Below are 17,048 nucleotides of genomic sequence, written 5' to 3'. Positions count from 1 at the left end.
GGGCACCTCCATCTACCACACGATCTCCTTCAATTACACAAAATAATTTGGGGTTAGCCTAAATAAAGCTCCTTAGAGTATCAGTAACAGCAAAATAATACTGTGCCTGATTTAACAAAAAGCCTATGACTTCTAAGAATTCTCTTTCTGGTGTCTGCCTGAAGAAAATATCCAAGTACACCCTCACAGCAAAGGTCTGAATACTATATCAGACATGAACATCATGCAAAATGTCACACCTGTGTAAAGATCTCAGGGCTGGTGTCAGGATGCAGATGACACACAGTGTGGCAGGGGGCAGCAGGCAATGGAGGTAGATTTATCTGACACCGCTTCATCTTCTCCACTGCTGCCTCCAGCTGTTTATCAAACTTTCTGCACATACAGATATTTGCAGGTAAGCGTAAAAAAAAAAATAAAGTCCTATAACATATACAACTAAAACTAAAATGGCATTAAAAAAATGCTGATATAAACTAGCAATTTTAACACATAATTATACAGTATTTCTTATCTTCAGAGGAATGTGCTGTATTATCAGAATCAAAAGTTTACCAACATTTCCATGCCTGCTATGGCGCTACAAGGAGTTACATAAAAATGCTGTATAAGATAGATGGCAATATGAAGTATACAACAACATGCATACACTAGTATACACTCTAACATTCGGAAGGGACTGATGAATTGTTGTGATTTGAATATCTGTAGAGGATTATTGGTTAACTTTTGACAGAATGTACAATTGCGGGCAGATGACTCGATGCCACCCACTTCACCACATCGTGGTGGGATGCTCATCTCATCTGGCAACAGTGGCGTGACAGAGGCAGGGGTTCAGGTTGCTGCTGGTTCAAGGCAGACTTCTCTAGGTTTGCAGCTGAGAATGGTTTTCGCTATAATATATATGTATCACAATAAGTTATGAATCAAAGATGCATCTGTGCATTATGACATGTTATATCAGATATAAATCCAGAGGATATTTAGGTGTAATCCTCAAAAGTATATTGCTAGGGCTGAAGCACTGCTATGTCTCCTAGGACAGTGGGAATATGGGTATATTTTGGAATTCAATATTGCTTAGTACTACACTAGCAATTCGCTATGGAGTATCTTTACAGTGCCAAGGGAAAATCTTGTTAGAAAAGCCCTAACAGCTTAGGCAGGTTAGCTAGCTTTACATTAATCCAGCAATCTTTCTGGCTGATCCACCCCTATACCAGACTTCTTGCACACATCCCACATCCACCCACCTCCTACTCATTACCTCAACCTCTTTCCCCACTCTACCCCTCAAACTCCCACATTCCACGAAGCCACTCTGATTCCCCTGGGTAATTTAATGTCCTCAGGCTTGCTTTAAATTATATTCTTTAACTTGGTCATAATCAATAAAATCAGAAGGGGAGAGACATACCAAAGGCCCCACCCACTGCAGTCCCATAGTTATACACAAGACGAGGATTGGCCACAGACAATCGCCACTGCTCCTGTGTGTGCTGCACAAGTTGTCGTGTTGTCCTGTCTTGTGCTGGCTCCCACGAGTTCACCATGTTTGCCCATAAGCCCTCAACTGGATTTAAATCACAACCCTTACTGGGCCATTCAAGCAGCTGTATGTTAGGATGATTGGCAAACCATTGCTGAACTACGCAGCCCATATGGATGGGACTTCTGTCATGAACGAAAAGTGTCGCACCAGTAAAAGGGAAGTTATTTTCCTGGAGAGAAGGCAGATAGCTCTGTTCCAAAATCTCTATATACTTGGCAGCTGTAAAGAGTCCTTCAATAGGGGTTAGGTTTCCCGCACCATGAAGACAGATCCAGCCCCAAACATTGCAGGTTACATGGCCTGCTTCCTCATATATATTTTGTTTGGCATACCTGGGAGAAAATAATATTTTCATTTACTAATAATCAGGCCCACTGTTTCAATTAGAATAGTAGCAACCTATGTTAATAATTTGTTTCCTAATAGTTAATTTGTTGTTATGCAAATCACAAAACCACACTTCATGCTACATGTTGAATGCAGCTTAGTGACAAGGTGCTTTTGAACCTACCGAGTAGTTTGCTCACTACATATTTTTCCATTCTAATCGATAAAACAAAGATCAAGCAATACATATCTATTAGTACTGAGAAAAGGGTAAGTTCCCTATATTGATAATGGCAAGGTGGTGGTGACTATGAGGCTTAATGAGGGAATGAAGTGTCAGCTTGCTGGATGCTACACAGTAAGAGATTACTTAACACATATCTCTCGGTGAGCCGTGGAAACTTCAGCACAGGTGCTAAGGACTGGTATAATGTTTTTATAGTAATTAATAATAAATTTCTAGTTATTTCATACAGTATTTCATGTATTTCATTTCAGTCTTCATAATTTTCTATAGCATCTAGCCCCACAATTGAAACATTAATACCTGGTATCATTTCTCCTCCAACAATGACGTCTGCCATGTGATGTCGATCGGAAGGTCTTCTCATCAGTGAAGATGACACGTCCCCAAATATCTAGGTCTCTATCGACATACTGCTGTGCAAACTGTACTCTCATGGCACGATGGTCATCCGTCAAAACCAGCTTTATTGCTGGTGTTCGGTGATGAAGGCCTCCTTCATGAAGGCGTCGCCTGACGGTGCGATCTGACACATGTAAATGCAGCTCTTCCCATATCCTGACAGCATTAGTTAGGGGCTGATCTGCGGCAGTCAGTAAAATCAATTGGTCTTGTTCAAGTGTTGTAGCCCTAGGAGGTCGTCCTCTTCCACGGCCTGAAAGATTTCCACTCTCTTCCCATCTATGGATCCATCTTTGCACAGTTGATCTTGCAATTCCTAATTGATTACTTATCGCTCAAACGGACAATCCAGCTTCCCGTAAACCAACAATCCTGGCTCTCAGGGTAATGTGTTCTTGGGTGCGGTTCATGGTCCTTCTTGGTGGTGTTTAGGCCAATTTCCAGGATCGCAGCTCCGTTACCACTTCGGTTTTGTAACAGATGAACCCATTAGCTGCATGAGACAGGTGTAGGAATTGTCTCGTCCCGGCATCTTAGTGAACCCGATCAAAAACATGTGCCTAATTCCCTACTTCCATAGTAACTGCCATTATACACTTGTATCATCCCCCTACATTCACATTTTATTATGTCATACAGTGTGACAAAGGGTCTTGAAATCTTATATCAAACTGCAGTTAATTTCACTTGTGTTCACGATCCGTTCATCAAACTTCCCTGTCATTAGGATAACCGACCACATACCCTGTTATCAGTACAGTATTTTATTTGCTGTTACTGATGTCTGACAAAATATGTCAGATACAAATATCTGTCATGTTAATGTAATTCTCAACAGTAGTAGGCTACAGTCCAACATCAGTATTGCCCCTCCCCTACATAAAGCAGTGCAGCTGGAAAAAGGGGACTCCAGCCTTCTGACGATTCACTATCACCTCCAACCACCTTCCTCGTAACAGCTGATAAGGGCAATAACCTTATATTTTGATAATTCACATAAGTGAGAGCAATATCCACAAATTAAAATTAATTAACGAACTCAGTATCTGGCATGAGGATAACAGTCCACTTCATATGCCCATTCTTAACGCCCATTACAGACATTACCATAACCTGGGATATAATTGGAGAATGACAACATGTATATTATTTCAGAATGCAGTTGTATAGTTTTTAGGAATAATTACATTCAGATGAGAGTAAGGCAGCCTGAATCAGACCCGTAAAGACCTAAGCAGATTTTATGTTAAAGATCAACACAAGAGTCACTAGGTGGGATAATCATAGGGGACTTGAAGTGGAATTGGGGAGTATTCTCTGACACTCATATCATTCGTTCCAGTAAACAGGACTAGGTTTCAATTACGTGCCATGAATTTTGCCCTCACTGTGAGTTTGTACAGAGGGAGCTGGGATTAATGTAAAGCTAGCTAACCTGCCTAAGCTGTTAGGTCTTTTCTAACAAAAGATTTTCCATTGGCACTGTAAAGATACTCCATAGCGACTTGCTAGTGTAGTACTAAGCAATATTGAATTCCAAAATATACCCATATTCCCGCTGTCCTAGGAGACATAGCAGCGCTTCAGCCCTAGCAATATACTTTTGAGGATTACACCTAAATATCCTCTGGATTTATATCTGATATAACATGTCATAATGCACAGATGCATCTTTCATTAATAACTTATTGTGATACATATATAATAAAGCGGAAACCATTCTCGGCTGCAAACCTAGAGAAGTCTGCTTCAAACAGGCAGCAACCTGAACCCCTGCCTCTGTCACGCCACTGTTGCCAGGTGAGATGAGCACCCCACCACGAATGTGGTGGAGTGGGTGGCCTCGAGTCATCTGTCCGCAGTTGTACGTGATTTGCTACAGCCTCTGATATCAAATGCCAATTTTTCACCAAAAGAATATGTCTATAGCATAAGAAATGGTACTTGAAAAAAACAGCTTTTCAGCCACTTCTCAGCACAAGATAGGTACTCATGTTCAGTAATAGGGTCTGTCTGAATGCCAATCTCTGTGAAAGAGGGGAGAAGAAAAATAATCAGTAGAGTACAACAGTAAATTATAACCTAAGAGCATTTTATTTATCAGGCAAGTGCTATGGCACACTTAATGTCTGACTTGGCTCATATCTCTAACTGGGGTAAAAATAATCTGGTTGTTTTTAATGCATCTAAGACTCAGTTCTTACATCTATCAACCCATCACAATCTTTCACAGGTATACCCACTAAGGTTTAATAATATTCAGGTTAATCCTGCATCATCCTTGAACATGCTTGGGGTTTCATTTACTCGGGACTTATCTTGGAAAGATCATATTACATCTCTTGTAAAATCTGCTTCCAAGAGATTGGGTGTGCTAAGCCAACTCCGTTCTTTCCTTACCCCTGCAGAATTGTTGACTCTATACAGGGGTTTTACCCACCCCTGTGTGGAATACAACTCTCATGTGTGGGAAGGCTTCCCACATACAGCTCTCCTCAATAGGGTGGAGTCAAAGGCTTTTTGTCTCATTAACTCTCCTCCTCTTACTGACTCCCTTCAACCTCTCTCTCTTCATCGCATTGTTGCATCTTTATCTCTTTTCTATCGCTACTTTAATGGTCACTGCTCCTCTGAACTGTCTGCATGCATTCCTCCACCTCTACGACGGGCGCGTAGCACCCATCTAGCAGCAAACTCTCATCCCTTTTCTGTCCAACTCTCTAATGCAAGAATTAACCGTTACTCCCAGCCCTTCATTTATGCAACAGGTCAACTCTAGAACTGTCTCCCTCTGTCTGTATTTCCTGCTGCCTATGATCTCCAATCTTTCAAACGAAGTATGTCCAGGCATCTCGAAATGAATGGATCTTGAATTTGGCTCTCTCTTGTATTTTGTTTTTCTCTTGGAGAGAACTCTTATTGTGGGCTCATGGCCTTTGGTTCCTTATTCCTTGCATTAAAAAAAAGAAAAAAAAGAAAGAAAGAAAAAAAAATCTATAAAGTTGTATTCCAGCTCTCATGTACATATGTTACTGCTATACAAGGTGACCCATGTATTACGCCACATCCCCATTCTCGTATGCTGCGGGGGCTCTCAGCTGCAGGTGATAGGAAAGCTAACATTCACAGTACTTAATGAAACGATTAATCAACTGTGCAATTAGTGAACATAAAGAATCTTAACCCGTCATGTCCCGAGGTTTTCTGCACCTCCGACATCCCCCAGTCCCGAGGTATTTTCGAAAAATTTTTTTTTGGCTAAAACCTTTGCTTTTGGTGAGAAACATCGAAAATTCATAGAGAAATCGCTCACCTGAGGTTTAAAATACCCAATCCAGGTAGGAGTTCCTCCTTACCTGACTGGGTTTTCTAACATGCTGGCACCAAAGAAAACGAGTTCTATGGGAGGGTAACTATTTTATCCACTCATAAACGGTATTTATTTATTTACTTGGTACGAATGTATATGTAGTATGAGAGTATACTGGTTTTCAAGCAGTAATAAAGGCATTATAAGCACTGTTTCACTCACTAACTAATCACCATACCTGACCTTTTTTTGCCACATTACCTGATCATTATTTCTGGCTGTTTCTTCTTCTAATGCTATGTAAACATTGTCCTCCACATTGTCATCGATTGAGGAATCACTCTGGCCCTGAATATCTTTACTAGCCAGGTCACTGGTAACAGGTCCTTTGCCAAGACAATGGCATGAGGGGGGGAGGGGGGAGGTTATGCAGTGTAAGGCATTGTCCCTGCTTGGCATCTTGTAGAGGAATAGAGGAAGGTGTCCCATGTATACATACGAAAAATCACGCGCGAAAATTAAAAATTGTGCAAATTAGGGACCTTGCAATTGCACGACGTACTGGTACGTCGCCGGGACTGGCAAATGCAAATCGTTGCAACGTACCCATACGTCGACGGGACGGGGCAGGTTAAACTACAAAGAATGAAACGGGATACAAGAAACAAAATACAGTAATCTCACCAATATCTGATGTAATACAGCCAAAAGCATGTCTGGGAAGTGGGATCGTCCAGATACTGGGACCCTGCCTCCTGGACTGGTACTTATGGACCCTAACCCAGCCTAATTCAGAAAACCACCTAAATAACTCCCTACCAGACATGCATAACACCTATTTAAGACCCTATTCACACAAATAAGGGAAAGAAAGCATGAAATAAATGAAAAGGAACCACAGAATGAAGAATTAGAAGTGAGTATAGAAAATATTTAGCAGAGTACAGGGTACTTCCAACACGTCCATGGCTGTTAAGAAGATTAACCCACCTCCTCTAAGATTCTGGCAGTGGTGAAAATGCTCTTGATGCACATACAGTAATCCAGTGTTGTGCTGCACTTAATCCTTTGCACTGTGAATTATAATTGTTTAACACTGCATATTCTGTTCTTACTTGTGCCATGCCAGTTACAACTGCCAGTCTGCACTCTACACTTAATCCTTTGCACTCTGAATTCTAATTTCTTAACACTGCACAAAACTGCAAATTCCCATGTGGTCTAGTGGCGAGGTATTGCAGTTTATTCACTTTTTACTCACAAAAATGAACACGTGCGGCATCCATTGCGATAAGCGTCTACTCACAATGGTAGTTAGGCGGTAAATGGGGAGGGGAGGAAGCAAGGGGTGAAGGAGCTGCACATAAACTCAGCTGGTTGGTGCCGTGCATCAAGTTCAAATTATTGTTGGATTTTTTTTTTTTTTTTTTTTTTTTTTTTTTTTTTTTTAGGTTCCGAAGGTCCAGGCCCAAACTGTGCGGACATTGGGGTGTCTGGTTAATGGGCGTCCGGATATTAAAGAGATTACTCTAATGCAAAGTAGACATTGGACATGATAACTCAGCTGTCCCAGAAACACATGAGAACTTGGATGATTAATATATGGACCAACCTGTACACTTGAGGGATAACAAGGTTTGAGACAAGCTCTCTTCACAATTTTTCTTACAGAATAATTATATTTACATTGCTGCCAATATTATCATGACCCCAATATCCACTACATCTGGGAGGAATCCAGATACATGAACAGCAAAGGACAAAAGCATAAAGAATATCAATAAAGAATCTTTTGAAATGGGTCACACATATGTACTGAAATACAAAGGCAGGAAAAAATAAAATATGAGAAGGATACTGAAAGCAAATACAAATGTAAAGATTATCATCATCAGAATCATTATGCCTCCCTGTCTCACCAACAAGTGGTATGAGGTGGGGTCATAAAGGCAAAAAAAAAAAAAAATGAAAATTAATAGTGGGAGAACTAACCAACAGCATTCCAAAGGATATGGGTCTCATTCAGTCATCATTCAAGCTCCCAGAATCTTGACTCTGTCTCACAGGAAAAGCTTTCCACACTTATGTGGTTCATCAATACCCATTAGCCAGTCAATCCAATCAGTTTCAGGTTAAAAATGGGATACCAAACCCTCATCATGAACTCTTCCATACAAAATTCATCCAACGAGCTCAATCCCTCATCAGTTCCTAACCTCATCAACCTTCATTTCTTACTTTCTATATACAGTGCAGCCTCGGTATACGAGAAGGTTGCCTCAAGTGAAGGAGTATTGCAAAAACAAGAATGATATTACATGGGTTCAATGGGGTTAGAGAGGGTGACTTCGGCCGCGATGCCTAAAATGACCTAAAAAGAAACTCTCCCATCCACCTGAAGTTTGACCTATGCCTGCCGGTATGAGTCATCACCAAGGGTCCCCCCCCCACTCCAGGGTGGGAGAGTTGATGGACCTGGACAATCACTCTACAAAAAAGATACGATATCACTTTATTTAACCCGCCACGTGCCGGCTATTTTTAGCTCTCTGGGTCACCCCAGTGTCGGCCATTTTTTGACCTTTTTTTTTTTTGGCTACAATGACAGATTTTGATGTGGAAACAACGAATTTCACCATTAAAATGCTCACTGAGGCTTGGAAATGAGTTTTATTGAGTCCTGCATACTCGTTTACAGGTATAGCCACTCTCTCAGGTTCACCACGTACGTGAGAAAGCCGTTTTCTATGTAAGGTATACTCAGGTATTTATGTTGGGAAGGTACAGCAATGTTCAGTACACTTTCTGATTACTTATTACTTCAGCATCTATCACAATTTGCATGTCTTTCTCACTGTGAATGCATTATCTTACACTTACTTGAAGACATGTACAACCTGACTTCAATTAGGTACAGTCCTGGCACTTACAATAGGTATTTACAACTTGACTTTACTATATAGTCCTTACACTTACAAGAAAATATTTAAAACTTACACTTACATGAAAATATTTACAAAAGGCCTTCACTATGTAGTGGAAGCGATGAAGAAGATTAAGCTGGGAAAGGCCCCAGGAATTGATGGAGTGTGTGGTGAAATGCTTAGGTATGGGGGTGAGATTGTTGTGGAGTGGATATGGAAGTTGTGTAGATTGGCTTGGGAAGAGGGAAGGGTTCCAGAGGATTGGAAGTCAGGTATAATTGTTCCTCTGTACAAAGGAAAAGGGGAGAGAGAAGTATGTGGTAACCATAGGGGTATTTGCCTTCTTAGTGTGACTGGTAAAATATATGGTAGAATACTCATTGATAGGGTTAGGCATATGACAGAGGAGCTAGTTGGAGAAGAACAAGGGGGATTTAGGAAGGGAAAAGGGTGTGTAGATCAGATATTTGTTCTAAGATGTTTAGTGGAGAAGTATCTAGAGAAGGGAAGGAAAGTGTACGCTGCCTTCATGGACTTGGAGAAAGCTTATGACAGAATAGATAGGAAAGGTATGTGGAAGGTATTAAGAATATATGGAGTGGAGGGGAAATTGTTGAGTGCTGTGAAGAGTATGTACGAGGGAGCTAGGGCTACGGTGCGAGTGGATGGTGAGCTGAGTGAGTTCTTTGATCTCAAGGTGGGACTGAAACAGGGGTGTGTAATGTCTCCATGGCTGTTTAATATATATATGGATGGGGTCGTAAAGGAGGTACAAGGTAGGGCAGTGGATGTGGGGGTGGCCCTAATGAATGAGGGTGAGATTTGGAAGCTTCCGGTGTTGCTGTTTGCTGATGATACAGTATTGTTGAGTGAAGATGAATGGGAGTTGCAAGGTTTGGTGAATGAATTTGGGACAGTGTGTAGGAGGAGGAAGCTGAAAGTTAATGTAAACAAAAGTAAAGTTATGGTGTTTGAGAGGAATGAAGTCACAGAGTGTGCAGTGAGGTTGGATGGTGAGGATATGGAGAATGTGAGTGCATTCAAGTACTTGGGTAGTGTGATGAGTAAGGATGGAACTTTGGGGGATGAAGTACGTGAAAGGGTACAGCAGGGAAGGAAGGTTGTTGGCACACTGAAAACAGTGATGAGAAATAGGGAGGTGAGTATGGAAGTTAAGAAGTCACTGCATGATGGTATTGTGATCCCTACCCTGACGTATGGAAGCGAGGCGTGGACCTTGCAAGAGGGGAACAAGTCAAGAGTGAGAGCAGTGGAAATGAGTTACTTGAGAGGAGCATGTGGAGTGACATGGAGGGACAGGTTGACGAATGATGAAGTGAAGGAACGTTGTGGGGTAGATGTGGATGTGGTTGAAAAGATTAGGAGAAATACACTGAGGTGGTTTGGACATGTGGAGAGGATGGAGAATGAAAGACTGACTAAGAGGGTGTATGTAGGTGAGGTGGAGGGAGGGAGAGGGAGGGGTAGACCGAGGATGAGGTGGAGGGATGGAGTTGAGAGGTATATGAGGGAGGGGGGGGTGAGTTGGGGGGAGGGTAGTCAAATGGTGGGTGACAGAGTGACTTGGAGGCGTTTTGTCTGCGGCCACCCTTTGCGGGATTAGGGCGTCGGGCTATAGATAGATAGATAGACTAACCTCGTATCAGCTCTCCTGACCAGGAAATGTCTATCTGGCTGCTCTCGTATGTAATCAACCTACTCTCTCTTTTCCTAAAATGTGTGTTGTACACAATCATGTTCATTGCCTCCACAAATTTGAGTATCCTTTTCCCTTCCTCATTTCTTGTACCATATGCACATCCCCCATGTACTCCTTCATATCCTTGAGCTGCTTCACTTACATGAACATTTAAATCCCCCCCATAATACTACAATCTCATCATCCCCCATAAAACTTACTACACGTATTAAGTCAACCCAAACTCTATCCTTTACCTCATCCAAGCCTGCCTGTGGAGCATATGACAATATGACAGCAAACACCATCTCACTGAACGATATTTTCGTTACTAGTATCCTATCACTTACTCTCAAACATTCATGACATACTCCAACCACTTCTCCCTAACCAACACCCCCACATCCCCATATCCATCTATCCTACCCTGCCAACAATTCCTTCCAGCAATCTTTCTGGCTGATCCACCCCTATACCAGATTCTTGCACACATCCCACATCCACCCACCTCCTACTCATTACCTCAACCACTTTCCCCACTCTACCCCTCAAACTCCCACAATCCACGAAGCCACTCTGATTCCCCTGGATAATTTAATGTCCTCAGGCTTGCTTTAAATTATATTCTTTAACTTAGTCATAATCAATAAAATCAGAAGGGGAGAGACATACCATAGGCCCCACCCACTGCAGTCCCAGGCCCAGGCAATGGATGTATGACACCTAGCCCACCAGCTTTGACCAGTGGTTGTGGTAGTGGCCTTAGAACACCCTCAGGGACACCCTCAGGGACACCCTCCAAGCACGCCTTGTCACTGTAACTACCCCGCCATTATACAGTGAGTCCTTGATATACGAAAGGGATAGGGACCAAAAAAAAACCTTTCGTAATTCGAAATTTCATATATCGGAACGATTTTCCCCACTGAAATAAACATATAAATGGGGGGATGTGTCCCAGGACCCCCTCGGACCCCCACCTAAACTTCATCCCCCCCTATTAAGAAGTAAGCAATACTTGTATACAACTGTAGAGAAGGTGGCCATATTCTTGTACATTTCCTTTTACTTCGTCACAGTTCCAATGGTGGAAACAGCAAGGCCTAAAGCACGCCCAATCTCCAAGACTCCCTGCCCCTCCTCATGGGGTCTTATAGTTTCCAATTTCCTTTTTAGAATTAGGGTACGGTGCTGCTGCTGCTTTGCAGCGGGCTCCCCCAATGCTGGAGATGATGCAGGGCGCTTGGGAGGCATGGCGAAACAATACGAAAAGGTGAAGGACTGCGAAAATATCCTCACGTACAGTGAGGCTATGAGGAGAGGAGGGACGTGGACTCAACCGAGAAGCGCGCGAAAATGTTTACCAGAGAGGGGTTAGTTCGTTTTCTCTCGGTGAGCGAGTGAGGCACTATGCACTGCGCCCATTTTGAATTTTTTATACAGAGTTCCATTAACCCCTTCGTAGTTGCCGGCCTTGAACAACAATTCGCTGTTTCGGTGTGAATGATGCTGAGTTAGGGCATTGTAAAAAACTGCGAACAATTACGGGAAGGGAACGAAGGTCACTGGTGTGTGTATATGACCCTACTCTACCATCCCATCAGTCAGGCGTTCTCTTCACTCCAGATGTATTCGCCGATGTTTACATGCTTATGTTACATGCGCCCTAATTTTGAGTAAGTTTCTTTCAGCAAGAGAACATAATTTACCACCCTCAAAATAGTCAGAAAAATATAGATGACAAACTAGAGGAATATAAACTGAATTGGCATGGTCTTTAGGCTGTATGCTTACACGAAAGATTATGGGTTTTACAATTTTAAGAGACGATATGGAACAAAAGTATTTGCTAATCAGAAAAAAAATTACTCTTTCGTCCCACATACAGTATTCTCGAAGGTTAGCATTCATTTCCACATTCTTCGTTCGGTATCACTCTTCCCAATATATTTCGGACCGACTGAGCACAGTTATTTCTGCTCCTTAGAGTTAGTGTACATTTACTGCTCATTCTTTTGTTTGTTCTTATGTGTATGAGTGATAGAGAGAGGACTGATACAAACAATAATGTATTCCATTATCGCTTTCATAACTTCTGGCCCTGCACAGTGCCTTACTGTACTGGTGTCAGTGACATTGATTTAGGGTGAGCTAAAAAAAAATAAGCTGCGAGCAATTATGGGAAGGGAATGAGGGTCACTGGTGTGTTTACACGACCCTACTCTACCACCTCAAGCAGTCTGGCGTTCACAGTTCACTTCGTCCCAGATGTTTTCAGTCAATGTATACATGCTGATGTAACAATCATCCTAATTTTATTAATTCTTACACGAATCATAGCAAATCTCAGGATGGGTTTGGGGGGGGGGGGGAAAGAAGGCCAGGTGTGCCAGACGAGTCTTTTAACATAAGTAAGAAATGAGATTGATCTCAGAACTGAAAAAATGGTCCCAAGGCCAACCACAGGTGCACACAAATATCTGAACCCACTGCCACTGAGGGGGCTAGACATCTGTTTTACTTTAAGCAGTAAAAGCATCTTACCAAATCAGTTCTTCCTGATAGTCTGTTATATTTTTCAGATTATTTCTGGGTTGGCAAATACAGTAAACGTTTCTTATTAAATCTGTTTCCCCGTCATTTTTAGCTGTTCTGGTGAGACAACTCGTTTATTTCGTTAACATAATGGCGGCAAGGACTGTTCTTCCCTAAGTGTTTAACTAAACCTGGCCTAACCGAGCTTATCTGTACCTAATAATTTTAACCTAACCTAACCTCCAGTTGGGAAATTGGGAAACGATATCCACCTTTGAGTATGTTGAGTTTCTTCCACTGCACTGGAAACGATCGTACGGAAAAGTGATGATAATAACAGGGAGGAAATTTTTCAGCAAGAAAAAGTAATTTGCCGAGCTGAAAGTTGTCAGAAAATTACAGAAACAAGCTGAAGGATTATGCATTGAATTGATAAGGTCTTTCTGCTGCTTCAAGTGTACAATGAAAGACACAGGTATCTTCCCAAAGTCTGACGAATACAGCGTGGAAAAATCGAACCATTTGAAACACGCACCAGTAGAAACAGGGTTTTCATTGTATTTCGCCTGGTGTAAATTTTCTTCAGACTGAACTGGGAAGATAGTTGTCTTTCATTGTACATTTACCGGTAAATAAATCAATATAACTACTGTATTTCCAATTTCCTCTCAAGAGTGACAGTACGATGCTGTTTCTTCTTTGCACCTGGTTCCCCTGATGCTGGAGATGATGCAGGGCGCTGGGGAGGCATGGTGAAAACACGAAAAGGTGAAGAACAGCGAAAAACAGCGTAACTTACAGCGAAGCTGAGAGGAGAGGATGGACGTGACTCGACTGGGAAGCGCACGAAAATGTGTTTACCAGAAAGGGGTTAGTTTGTTTTCTCGCCGCAAGCGAGCGCGGCGCTATGCAGCATGCCCATTTTGAATTTTTCGTATTTCCTCTCGTATCATTTTTCGTACCATCGAGTCAGATACTTTAGTACAGTAATCCCGCATTTTTTGCGGATTTTTTGTCTACGGTTTTGCCCTCTCGCGGATTTTCTTAGCATTAATAAGTTCAACTAAAATATCCTTGAATATACAGAAAAAAAAAAAAAATTGAAATTCCCGCAACTTCCAATTGTAGTGCGGTAAACTCACGCCACCCTCTGTCCCTTTCCCGCGGCCCCTCTGCCAGTGTTACCATATCTAGCATAATTTTATTCTTTTAGCATAATTTTGATAAAATTTTCGAGTCTGGAATATTTTTTAGCATATTAGAAGTTTTAGCATCATTCTAGTATAATTTAGAATGGAATGGAATATTTTTGGAATAATTTTATAAAAGCTACAAATCAGAGAGAGAGAGAGAGAGAGAGAGAGACGAATAAGGTAAGAAGATGTAAGGTTTGAATAGTTGGTTACTTTCAGTTTGGGCTTGGTTGGGTTGGATTAGGTTGGGTTGGATTAGGTTAGGTTAGGTTTTAGGTTAGGTTAGGTTTTAGGTTAGGTTCGGTTAGGTTTGGTTAGGATAAGTTTGAGCTTTGTATTTTACCCATGAAACCTAGGTTTTTCCGATGGATTTTGGTATGATTCATTCGATTTTCAGCTTCATTTCAGTCGGAAATGACCATTTTCTGTGTTTCCCCCCCTCCCTATAACCCCCGATTCCCCAAAGCTCCCCCATTGTTGCAGGGGGATGGGGGGGGTCATATCTCAAAATCTGGTTATTTCCGACGGAAATGATGCTCAAAATCGAATGAATCACATCAAAATCCATCAGAAAAACGTAAGTTTCGTGGGAAAAAGCAGTATGGGCAGAAAACCGATATTTACCCTCTTACTGTATGTAGGTTCATTTTAATATTTTCATAGTAAACAGTACATAATTAATATGTAGCATGAATATGTATAGAATTTTATTATTTAGCTTCAAGTTAGCATAATTCATTTTTTACTTGGAACAAATTTGCTCAATCTAGCATAATTTTTTCACTGCCCTAGCATAATTTCGTTGTTTGGATATGGCAACACTGCTCTCTGCCCCACATTCTTCAGTCAACGCCCGACTGCCTCACGTGTTTGGTGTTCTTGTAACTGCACTATGATACGAGCCTCTTGCCTCCCACTTGCTTTCCACATGGCCCCAGGACGTAAGCCAGCCTCACCAAAGGCTAATAATACAATTAGTAAACACTCCAAAGTGACAAAATGATCAAGAAAAGTTATGACAGCAAAGAAAATTGTGTTACTGGACAAGCTAAGAAGCGACCGTGCGAGTGTTTGCTATCACCAGTTAATGCATCTTTTCATTTTGTACTGTTTTGTGAATAAATGTGTAGATAATTGTGTATTACAGTACGGTGTTTACGTTTTTCCTTCATAATGGAGTATGTGCTTTCAATCTTGTAAGAAGGTATTTCGGGATGAGTATGGAGGTTTCGGGACAATTCGCAGTCACAACAAACACAAGATAATTCGCCTTCATTAATGAAGATAGCTATGGGTGACGCTAGAATATAATTCAAAGGCGACTACAGCGAGGAAGAAACAAGTTAATTATTGACTAAAGGTGCAACTAGTAAATAATATCCAGAACCTACGCTACTGAACATAGACTTTGCTGGATCCCAGATCCCCCTGAAATATAGTTATTAAAGTATTGATTAATTAATAATAAGTATATTTATAAAAGTATTGATTAGTATATTTATAAAATGGCGGGGAATCGTCCAGGGTGAGAATTGTTCTGAAGGGGAATCGTCCATGTTTTGACGGGGAATTGTCTGACGGCGAATTGTCTCGCAATCAGTATGGACATGGACTGTGTGATGGGCAGCATGGTGGACACAAGTGCAAGATTCAATTGTTAATAGAGTATTCGCGGATTTAAATTTTCGCGGGGGTTACAAGAACGTAACTACCGCGAAACATGCGGGATTACTGTACTGTGGAAACTGTCCTACATTTATCGCTTTCGTACCATCGGAAATTCATACTTCAAGTTTTCATATTTCAAGGACTCACTGTACACCCATTGATAGGGCAGCCTCCCGGGAAGCTACTCCCAGTTTTGGGCCCCTCTCTATTTGGCCGAAGCTGCAGCCTGGAAACCGCAATGCCCTGTACCCTCTAGCACAGGTTCGAGCCCCATGATCTAGGCTGGCGGAGCCCTCGTCACGCCTCCCCTCAAAAGGTTCGCCACTAGGTAGCTGGGGCTAAGTTTTCTGGCCGCATGCCCTTGCTGACGTCAACCCGAGTGACGCAGTGGGGTATGTTGTGTGATACGAAAAACGCATGTTATGTAGTGTATGAGATAGAGGAAGTGTTTGGGAGAGTATGACAGTCTACTCTCCATGTTAGTGTCACACTGAAAAGGTCAGCAAAAGAAGGATAATTAGGTAGCTAGTGAAACAGGAGGTCCAGCTCTCCCTATCACCGGCATTCTCGTTCCCCTTGGAAGTACCATCCTGATTGGTTGCTGCTACAGCCTATCCACTCTTCACATTCCACACATATACAGGATCTCAAGAGCCCCATCTCTACTCCTCAAAACCTTGACTTTGTTTACAATCAACCACTGTTTTTGGTGTGGTGCAATCACTCCATGCTCCATGTGTGTGCACATCTAACCCACACAATGCTTAGTTTACTGTTTATTTATGGTGTATTTTTAATGTCAAAAAGGTCAGGGCTCAATGACCACTCACATACCTCCACAACAACACCCCACAGCCATTTCCCCCCCTCCCCTTGCTTCTATAAGTGCATCATTTTCAACACTTGGTTTGTTCCAGGACCGATTCGCAAAATAAGCCAGGGAGGCAGGTGCTTGTTCTATGGAAGTTTGGGGCCAACTGTACTGGCTTGCTGAACTCCACACCACACAACTTTGTTTTTTTTTTTTTTCTGTGTTCAACTCTGGGCAAAGGCTTCAGGCCCTATCCCAAGGCCCAGTAGTCCTTGTACACACCACCCCATGTCACCACTTCAGGGCTAACACCCATCGTCCATAATGAATACGTGCTTGGGCCGTCTCATAAAGGACTGGTGTACTGGTATTAGCAGGGG

The 17,048-nt window shown here is 42.0% G+C and overlaps 1 protein-coding gene across 1 annotated transcript in view; it reads right to left on the bottom strand.

The window, feature by feature from the left end:
* The window catches only part of LOC145395000 (methyltransferase-like protein 25B), a 351,111-nt gene that overhangs the window by 220,581 nt on the left and 113,482 nt on the right, over positions 1-17,048 (bottom strand). Inside the window, exon 5 of the mRNA XM_080268744.1 lies at positions 240-375. Within this exon, the coding sequence (XP_080124870.1) occupies positions 240-375 (136 nt within the window). The remainder of the gene's footprint in view (positions 1-239; positions 376-17,048) is intronic.

This window comes from Coenobita brevimanus, chromosome 29, assembly GCF_032717465.1.
Source record: "Coenobita brevimanus isolate Jiangsu-jjx chromosome 29, ASM3271746v2, whole genome shotgun sequence".
NCBI classification, from domain to species: Eukaryota; Metazoa; Arthropoda; class Malacostraca; order Decapoda; family Coenobitidae; genus Coenobita; species Coenobita brevimanus.
This window is presented reverse-complemented; position numbering and strand designations above follow the sequence as displayed.